The 9,940-nt window shown below is 41.4% G+C and overlaps 1 protein-coding gene across 1 annotated transcript in view; it reads left to right on the forward strand.

Moving 5' to 3' along the window:
- FAM81B (family with sequence similarity 81 member B) overlaps positions 1-4,540 on the forward strand; it is a 56,917-nt gene extending 52,377 nt beyond the window's left edge. Inside the window, exons 8-10 of the mRNA XM_007121298.2 lie at positions 520-655; positions 2,348-2,543; positions 4,251-4,540. Coding sequence (XP_007121360.1) covers positions 520-655; positions 2,348-2,543; positions 4,251-4,384 — 466 coding nt within the window. The 3' untranslated portion in view covers positions 4,385-4,540. The remainder of the gene's footprint in view (positions 1-519; positions 656-2,347; positions 2,544-4,250) is intronic.
- The last annotated feature ends 5,400 nt before the right edge of the window (positions 4,541-9,940 follow it).

A 9,940-nucleotide genomic window follows, 5' to 3' on the forward strand; every position in this document is an offset into this window, starting at 1 on the left:
GGCCGCTGAGCCTGCGCGTCCGGAGCCTGTGCTCCGCAAGGGGAGGGGCCACAACAGTGAGAGGCCCGCGTACCCAGGAAAAAAAAAAAAAAGACTACATGGTTTGAAAAGCCTGAACTATTTACTATCTAACCCTTACAGAAAAAGCGTGCTAACCTCTACCATAGAGTAACACCATGCCAAGTGACTTGTCGAAGTAATTTTTCCGCACGCACTCACTGCGCCCTGGGCCCCGAGAGGAAGCCTGCGTGGCTGACACAGGCCTTTCGGCGGGCGCGTGCTCCTGCTACCGTGTGGACTTGCATTTCGGGCTGTGCAAATGGGTGTCGTCAGCAGGTGGGCTGACCGCCAGCTTGGGGCAGGGACCCAGCGTGTGCTCTCTCACCCCCCTATCACCCCATAAGTGCTTGCTGGGCACATGGACCCTCATCATCTGAAAAAACTGCAGACTTTTCAATAAATTTTGGTTTTAGGTTTAAATTTACTTATCAAAATAGAACAAACCACTTTTCCCCCTAGATTTAATTCCCTTTCAACGAGCCTATATGAAGAAATGGAGAACCATCAAAAATGGACAGAAAACCAGTCCCTCAGACGTGAACAAGACCACCTTAGCCATGTAAATCAGTGTCTGAAGCTCCTGCAGGAGAAACTGGTAAGGGGTTTGTTTGCTCATGAAGTTAACAGCCGCACGGCCACCGTCTGGATGTGAGCCACGAGTCAGTCTCGAAAGCCACACTTACAAATTCACAGTGACCCTCCCTGCGCCAGCCACTGGTTTCTTAGCACTGGAATAGGAATCCAGAATAACCCAAAGAGAGTTTTTAAAAGTACAGATTCCTGGTCCCACCCCAGAGCTGAAGCATCAGACCCTCCAGGGCCTTCCCTGGGAATCTGTGCTCCCGGACAAGCTCCCTGGGTGATGCTTAGATACAATAAAGCCTGAAAACTGCCTTAAACAAGTCGTTTTACCTCTCCGGAGATCCATTGGTAGATCAAAGGTTTGTCAAAACTCCTTTTCCAGGTCAGACCTTGTAGAGACACCCCCAAGCTTTGGGGTGAGGTGACCGGAACATACAGGAAACCTATCGCAGGCTCTCTTCTCCCACGCCAGCCAGCACAGCCAGCACGCTGCTGAGCCCTGATGGCCGGGCAGCACAGGGCCATGAGTGTCACCAGTGGCTGCCAGTCTTGCAGATGATTCAGATAAGATGTTTCTGGAACTTCAGTAGAGGGGCTCTAGGCAGCCAGGAAACGACGCTCCAGTTACTCCACCTGAGTTTGTTAAAACTGATAGAAGCAGGAGTCCAAGAGAGGGAGGTAAACGTTACAGCTTTCTCACTGACAGGCTGTTGAAGGATGTGTGGTCAGATCTGCAGCCAAGTGGGCCTGCTGGCCCTGCTCCGGATTTGGGCAGACTCCTCCACCAGTTCTAGGCAGCCCTAGGTGACCACAGGGTCATCTGCAGGCAGAAGCCGCCCATCACAAGGAAGAGAGAGACTGGAATCCACCGCTCTGCAGGCAGGTGGGACCAAAGAGGATCAAAGGGGCCAAGTCAGTCTCAGGCCCTGCTGGTAAATTGCCTGTACAGGAGCCAGGAGGAGCAAAGAAGCTAATTAGCTTCAGGCTGCCTCTACAGCCCCCAACCTGCTGCCCATTAGAATCACCTGGGGAGCTTTTCAACGCCATCAATTCCTGGGCTCCATCACAGACCAATTAAATCAGAATTGTGGAGGTGGGGAGGTGCCGGTAGGGGAGTTATGGGCCAGGTGATTCTAATAGACAGCAGGGTTAAGAGAAGCACTTCTACCTGAAGCCTGTCCACATACTGATAGGCAGCTTGAGGGAATAAGGACGTCTAACACACAAGCAAGTCCAAGGAACTCTGGTCAAGCAGTATCTAAGATGCCTTCCTTGGCTACACTTCTTTAAATGCTAAAATTCCAAATCCTCAGTGTAAAAGAAAGAGCCCTTTCTTTTCTCCCATAGCTTGTAGAATTCCAGAAACTACAAATGAACAAGGCCAAACAAAGGCCAAACTTCCACTTGTGAATAGCTTTAGATACAAGGGAACTTGGTTTGAATTCTCATGTTTAGCACAGAAATGCAAACTTGTTAAAAAGCATTCTCTAGGGGCTTCCCTGGTGGCGCAGTGGTTGAGAGTCCGCCTGCCGATGCAGGGGACGCGGGTTCCTGCCCCGATCCGGGAAGATCCCACATGCCGCGGAGCGGCTGGGCCCGTGAGCCATGGCCGCTGAGCCTGCGCGTCCGGAGCCTGTGCTTCTCTAAGCTGAAAGTCAAATCCACAAAGGTGTTCTGAAGCTTTATCACATGATATCTTTTGTAGGATATGTCTGAAAAAAAAATGGAAGAAAAATTACTGAAGCTTTCAAGCAAATTAGAGAATTTCATTAACAGGCAGAAACAGGAAGCAGATCTAAACAAAGTAAAGCATATAGAAAATAAACTGTCCAAAAAGATGAACCAACTGGAAAAGCACATCTGGGGTGAATTAGAGAAAATGCAGAATGAATATCAATCAGGTGAGCAGATACCTTTGATTAAGTAAAGAACATCAGTCCTTTCCTATCCAGTCCCTCAGGATTTTCTACTTTGAGCTAATGGCCAGGGAGCAATCTTGTCATTAGCGAAGTGACATCCTTTGTATTTAATCCAGCTTTCCTAAATATCCTATAGAATGTCAGCATACCACCAGAAGGTGGGTAAATATGTAGATTCCCTTTCTCATTCACACTTGGCAGTGTCACAGGCTTGCCATTGCTGTGAGATTTCTTTTTTTTTTTTTTAACCAAGATCATAGAATCATAAAACTGTTAGACTTGGAAAGTCCTTGGAGATCATCATGACCTGATTTGTGGGTATATCATGAAATTAGGAGCCTAAATCAAATGTCCCTCATTGAACTGCAGGTAATGAGCCTGGATAGTTGTCAAACTGGAGACCTGACCTTTAGAAGTAAGAAAGAGAGATGAATGAACAAAGTCCAGTATAATGACTGCTTTTCTTCTTAAAGAGGCTAATGGCAGCAGTGTCAAGCTGAGCTAACATCAAAGAGGATTAATTTGAAAGGCTCATCTAATTTGTCAAAGGGAAGGATGGGGGTTGGAGAGGGTGGGGGGACAGGTGCTGTGGAGCAACCATCTGTCCCGAGCCACAATTCTGAAAGAATTACCAGGAATCAGAAGGTTCCTTTATGAGAGACAGCCCCAACTCATTCTCTGTCCTCTAGATCTCAGAAAAATTCATGGAAATGGTCCTGTATGGAGATGCCTTGGAGGTGTCTTAGAAAGATATGGTCTCAATCTGCCAGATGTTCCAAGCATATAAGGAACATTTCCTGCCTAGAAATCAGACCCTCACCACCCTTCCCCACCAACTTCCACCACCAAATCAAAAGAATGAATTATCTGGCCAGGAATACTGCCCCAAACTTAACTGGCCATTCTTTCAGGGCCCTGCTTGCTACTTAGCTACCAGAAGTTGAATTTACTCATTCTAGTACAACCCCAGAATGAACTGAAGATCAACTTGCAATCTACATGTTTCTGCGTTTTACTAAGTGTGAGTTTAGCAAATGAGGACTCCCAGCTAATGGTTTGCTCTTTTATGCCTTTAATAAAAATGTGTTGAGAAATGACTCTGTGAAAGCCTCCAGTGAATAAGATATGGGCTGTACCCTATGAAGCTTGAGGTCTGGTAGGCTGTGGTCATGAGTGGCTAGACTTGCATAAGAGAGATACAAAGTGCTGGGGCCAGGGGCAGGGGAGCAGCCGGTGAGGGACCATTCCTTAGGTTCTTCAAACAGGTTGCTTTCAGAGAAGGTTTAAAATCTCATCTGTGGCCTTTACCTTCAATTTGGTAACAAGAATAAAAAAAGATATCATCCAAATTTCTTGTCAAAGTGTATAGAAAGAAGATATTTTAAATTTCTCTCTTGAAATATAGAATTATTTCATTATGCAATATATTGGAATGGAGGGGAAGGACAGGAATTGAATTTTCACAATGAAGCCAGATATAAGTTGAAACACTGTTGCTAATGCATCTCATGACATACAAGAAATAAATTATTGTACATTTTTAGACTGGTCTTAAAGGAATTTAATATGCTTTGAATTAAACAATGATCGATTATGGAAGGACTGCTGATTAGCAACTTTTGTTAAAACGTTTAAAAGTTCCAATGCATTGTTTAGTTTCAGTATACCTATTTTCATATCCTCTTCTAGGATTTAAATCGATTCATGACTCTCTCAACTCCCTCCAACGAATACAGAAAACAAAGATGGATTTAGAGAAATATAAAGTACAGAGAGACCTAAAGAAATTGCAGCGTAAGATAGTGGAACTTCAGGAAGTATAAACTTTCCAGTCATCTTCCTTTTCACCAGCCAGTGGAGTGGTTTGTTGGCAAAAGTTGGGAAGAAGAAAGCTAATACCTCTGGGATGTTTACTGCTTCTATTTCTTACCACCTTTTTAAGGAGATAAATGTACCAGGAAACCCAATAAAACAAAGAAGCTTTATTATGTCTTCATTAATTTATTAGTGAACAAATTAAGGAATTTCTTTCCATACATGCGTTTTATATTTTTATTTGCCCACAAATCTGAATGTTGTACATAAACGAGTGAAGTAGGCCTGGTGTAATATATTAAAGAATGGCGGAAACTGTGGAAAATTGGAGACCACTTACCTGTCTAAAAATAATAGCAACTATGCAGTTCCAGTCCATTATTTACATGCATAACACCCATTACTGCCAAAAATTTTATTTTTCAAAAGAAACCAGAAATCTGATTTTATATGAAACCATTTATAAGCATTAGCAACTAGTGCAAAATAGTTCTTAAACTGTGAGGAAATGTCTGTAGGGCAGATACAGTCAAATGAACTGTCAGACTGCAACTTCTGATCCAGAGGTTTTAGTTTTCTAACAATCCCAATATTTATAGCAAGTCTAACTTATGCACATTTAAAATATTGATTCATTTTGCTCAATATGTATCAGAATTATGAGCAAGTAAGTGTTAATGATGAAAAATAAAAGAATATAACAGTTTCCATGAAAAACATCCAACATAATTTTATCTTGGTGCTAAATTCAGAAGCACTTCAAAAACACTAATTAGTTTCCCATAAAATTAAAGTATTTCTAACTTTTGTGATATAAATGTTAAATTGAGAGCCTGGTATTGGGCGGTAAAATCATGAAAAATAAAAACAAACTATTCATGTCTTGCACTTTGTAGAGAAATGTGTACTCTCTTACATTATTGGGGAGTCTACAGATTGGTACAATAATTTAAAGGGCAATTTGGAAACATCTATTAACATTTTAAAATGTATATAACCTTTGACCCTGGAATTCTACTGCTAGAAATATATATTGCAGGGGGGAAAAAAATTCCAAAATGTGGAAAGATATATGAACAAGTATGCTCATTATAACACCATTTCTTACAGTAAAAAAACTGAAAACTTCTGAATTAAAAGGAACTGATTGACTAAATTAATGATATCACCAGCAAAAAATGCTATCCAACACTTAAAAAGAACACAGAAAGATATCCAAGATACGCTGTTAAGTGAATAAAGCAAGTTGCAAAGCTAAATGGATGTGATCCCACCTGTGTCAAAAATATTTTAAAATAAGTTAAAATACACATACTACAGTATGCAAAAAAAAAAGTAAGACTTTACAACAGACTAGCAGTGACTGAATTATGAAGAATTTTGTTTTCTACATTAAGCAATTATTAATGCTTTTATATTATTACAATATAATATGTTTCCAGTAAAAATATGTTTTAAAAAACAACCACAACAACAAATATACTACGGGCCTCAAAGAGTAACTCTTTATAATAAACCAAATAAGTGGTTGTAGGAAGGGTTAAATTAGAAATTCACACAGATCAAGAGCCAAGTCCTCTCACTCAGACCCACATTTTATTCTACCCATTTAGCAACAAAAGCTGTGACGATATACCATAGATAGGAAAAAAAAAAAGATGTTGATGCATTTTTTTTTTTCCTTGTAAGCAAAAATGCTCTAACTCGTAATTCAAATAATAGCGCAAGATCAAGGCAAAAGCTTTCCTAGAATGGTTATTTTGTATTGGTGTTGACAGGGTAGAACCATGTAGAACTGAATGTAATGCAAGCAAGTAGGGTCTCAAAGGATCCTCTGCTAGAATTATCTTGCTTGGGATCCCAAGGTGGGGTGTTCAGAGGTTTGCAGACTCTAGATGGCCTGAGAACTATGCCTAGTGAGAAGGTGGAGACACATTTTGTAGCGCCTAAAGCCTATACAGTTTTAATTTGTTGTTGATATCCTGTCCTGATGAGTGGGCACAGTAGTATGTAGGAATATCCCTGGAAGCCATTGCTACCTCAGGACAGCAGCAACTTAACTCCAAACAGAAGTGACTGTGAACAACATACTAATCTATATAACGCTCTAACCCAAATGTGTCCCCAACTGAACTTCCCTTTAGTTGGATCCAAAGATGTCCACCGCCACTCCAGGGGCAACTGACATCAGCGGAAGTGGAAGTGGAAAGAGTGGTCTTAATCAATGGACTTACTGAAGTTAAAATACAAATTTTACAACACGTTGGTAAAACTCATGTAAGTGAGGGACCCTGGAACTCAAGAGCCATCATTTCACAGTAAATTCACCTCTGCTTGGAGGACCAGCTGAGCACTGGGTTTCCCTCTTTTTGCATTTATTTTGCCACAGATCCAAAAAGATGATAAAAATGAACAATTCCCCTTGAGAAGCTCAATATACATTGCACTTTATTCTTTATCAAACACCAACACTTAATCCTCTGGGAAATGTGAGACTTCTCTCCCCACAAATACAGGAGAATGTCTGAGCATGTTCAAAGTATTTTGCTTCCCTATTGAAGATGAAGGACAAATCCCTCACCTTATGTTACCCAGGTAACTTCCTTCTCAGCCCCTTTGTGAGGTGGATGTGCTCACCACCTGAGAGCCAGGACAGCAATTAAGGCTCAAGGTCAAAGAAATAGCATTCCCAGAGTGCTCTGGACACAATCAGCTCTCCCCTTTTCTGCAGAAACTCACCAAACATCATCTCACTTCTATGGTGTCACCAATAATATCAGCAAGTAGCATCCAAAAACACCAAGAAGGAAAAACTTGATCTATAATATACATGTTTTTACCTTATAAATGGGGTCTCTAAACTGTTGTGAGATATTACTTTTTATATTTTCATTCATTTCACGTGCTAGGCACTGGGGATACAATACAGAACAAAGTAATCATGGACCCTGCCCTTAGGGAACTTACAGTCTAGTGGAAAAGACCAACAATCAAACTTGTAAATACTTGGGCAAGTAAAGGGTGTGATGGGAGCACGTGGGAGAGGCACTGAGCATTAACATGGGGAATCAGGCACAGGGGTCTTCCAGAAGAAGGGGTGTCTAAATCGAGACCTCTAAGGTATAAAGAGATGTTAGCCAAGGGGAAGGGGCTTGATTGGTAAAGGTCGGGGCTCAGGCAGACGGTGCAGCCTGAGCAAAGGCCTGGAGGCCAAAAGAATGGAGCCCATGCCAGGAGCTGAAGAAGTTCAACGCGGTCAGAACCTAAAGTGTGTATGGCTGGAGGTGGGGGCCAGGGGAGGGGGGTCAGCAGGAAAGAGAAAACTGGAGACTTTAGGGGAGTGGGGTGTCTGATCACAAAGAGCTGTGTTAACTCGTGTTGAGGAACTTGGGCCTTATCTTCGGGGCCCAGAGCAGCCTTTGAGGGATTTTGAATAGGTGAGTGACATTATCAGATTTGCATTTTAGAGAAATCCCTCAGTCCGTTGTGTAGAGAATAGATTACAGACACAGTGGGAGAAACAAATTTGGGTGGGACAGGAGGGAGATAACTTGGGAGAGAGAGGACAATGAGCTGTTTTAAAGTAACTGATTTGAAGATACTGATGGGATGTCCACGTGGAGTGTCCAGTCGTTATAAGACCTAAGGACCTGGAGCATAAGACAAAGAACTGAAGTGAGGATTTAGCACAGAAATTGTTAGTGGAGTTATGAGTGAGGAAGGAAGAGACTGCCTAGGCTTGGGAGGGGTAGGTGTGTGATACATGAAGATTACAGTGAGAAACACAGACCAGGGGAGAACCTGAGGACACCTAACACTTAATGAACAGGCAAAAGAGGAACCTTGGTGAGTATATGGAGATAGCAGTGAAGTAAGAGAGGAACTATCATAGTTTCAGGGTTTCAATCTTCCCTGGGAGTTCCTGCTAGCAGATGGTGTCAACAATCAACTTGGAGTTCTACCAGTAGTGCTTTAAGACAGATGTTAGATCTCTGCCTGTCAAAGAGGTCCCTGTCCTATAATGTAACCTTGAAAGTTGGGTGTATTACACAACTCAATACAGAAAGTTTATAAATGCTTTCTTGACTACCCCTCCATATAAAATAAATATGCTGCATCTTCTCAGATGCAGAGAGGGTGGTGAGCCCTCCCAGACAGAGGCAGGATTATTGCCAGGAAAAAAAAAACGAGGCTGTTTTTGCCCCTACCCTGCTTGGCATTTCCCTTCAGGAGATTCCAGTCACACACATTTGTGGTAAAAGTTTGCTGTTTAAGATCTTCCTTTTATTATACAGTCATGAAATTTTCTAACTCCATAGACTAAATTTCCATAAGCCCATGTTCCTTGGTAGAGTTTTCCTACTTCATTTTCAGGAGATATTTACACATGTGATGTGAGTAAAAAATGATTGATGTACTCAGCAGGATGTTATAAACCAGGCCCTCTTTTACAATCCCCAGAGACACAAACTGAGAAAACAGAAAAATAATCCAAACTTCTATGCTGAGAAGTCTTGAGGGATCTTGAGGTCTGATACACCTAAATTTAAAATCAGTGCTACCAGTCACTCTTTGTACAAGTTTGGATATGTTCTCTAATGTTTGGAGTCTTAGTTCACTCATCTTAAAATGGGAATAACACCACCAAGAATTAGAAAAACATGTATTGAGCTATTACCAGGTATCAGAGACTGCTCTAAGCACTTTACCTGGATTAACTCATTTAATCCTCTAACCAGATGCCTATTATTGAGGCACTGAGAGATTATGTAATTTACGTAACTATGAAGTGCTAAGTATAAAGTGCTGCCAGTATGAAGTGGAACCAGAATTTGAACTCCTCAGTGCAGAGAATTAGCTCTTAAACATTCTTCTATATTGTTTCTCTAAATATATGTAGACCAGCTAATGCAGTGTCTGATCTATCTTAGGTACTGTACTTGATAAATGGTACTGATAAATAATAATAAACAGAGCTTTTGCTCTTTATGGAAAAAACAAGTTCCATGGTACTCTTTTATGCAACTCTGAATCAAATCAGTGTTGTTCAAAAAGGTCCTTGTAACAATACTATGTATATTGGCTTGCAATAAACCTAGCAATGGACCAAAGCAGTAAGAAGTACAAGATATAGATTTCTTCTGGAACAAAATTATAATGAGGAAGTTCTTCTACATTTTTTTTAAACATCTTTATTGGAGTATAATTGCTTTACAATGTTGTGTTAGTTTCTGCTGTATAACAAAGTGAATCAGCTATATGTATACATATATCCCCATATCCCCTCTCCCTCTTGCGCCTCCCTCCCACCCTATTCTACCCCTCCAGGTGGTCACAAAGCACTGATCTCCCTGTGCTATGCAGCTGCTTCCCACTAGCTATCTATTTTACATTTGGTAGTGTATATATGTCAGTGCTACTCTCTCACTTCGTCCCAGCTTACCCTTCCCACTCCCTGTGTCCTCAAATCCATTCTGTACATCTGTGTCTTTATTCCTGTCCTGCCCCTAGGTTCTTCAGAACCTTTTTTTTTCTTAGATTCCATATATATGTGTTAGCATACG

This window comes from Physeter macrocephalus, chromosome 8, assembly GCF_002837175.3.
Source record: "Physeter macrocephalus isolate SW-GA chromosome 8, ASM283717v5, whole genome shotgun sequence".
NCBI classification, from domain to species: domain Eukaryota; kingdom Metazoa; phylum Chordata; class Mammalia; order Artiodactyla; family Physeteridae; genus Physeter; species Physeter macrocephalus.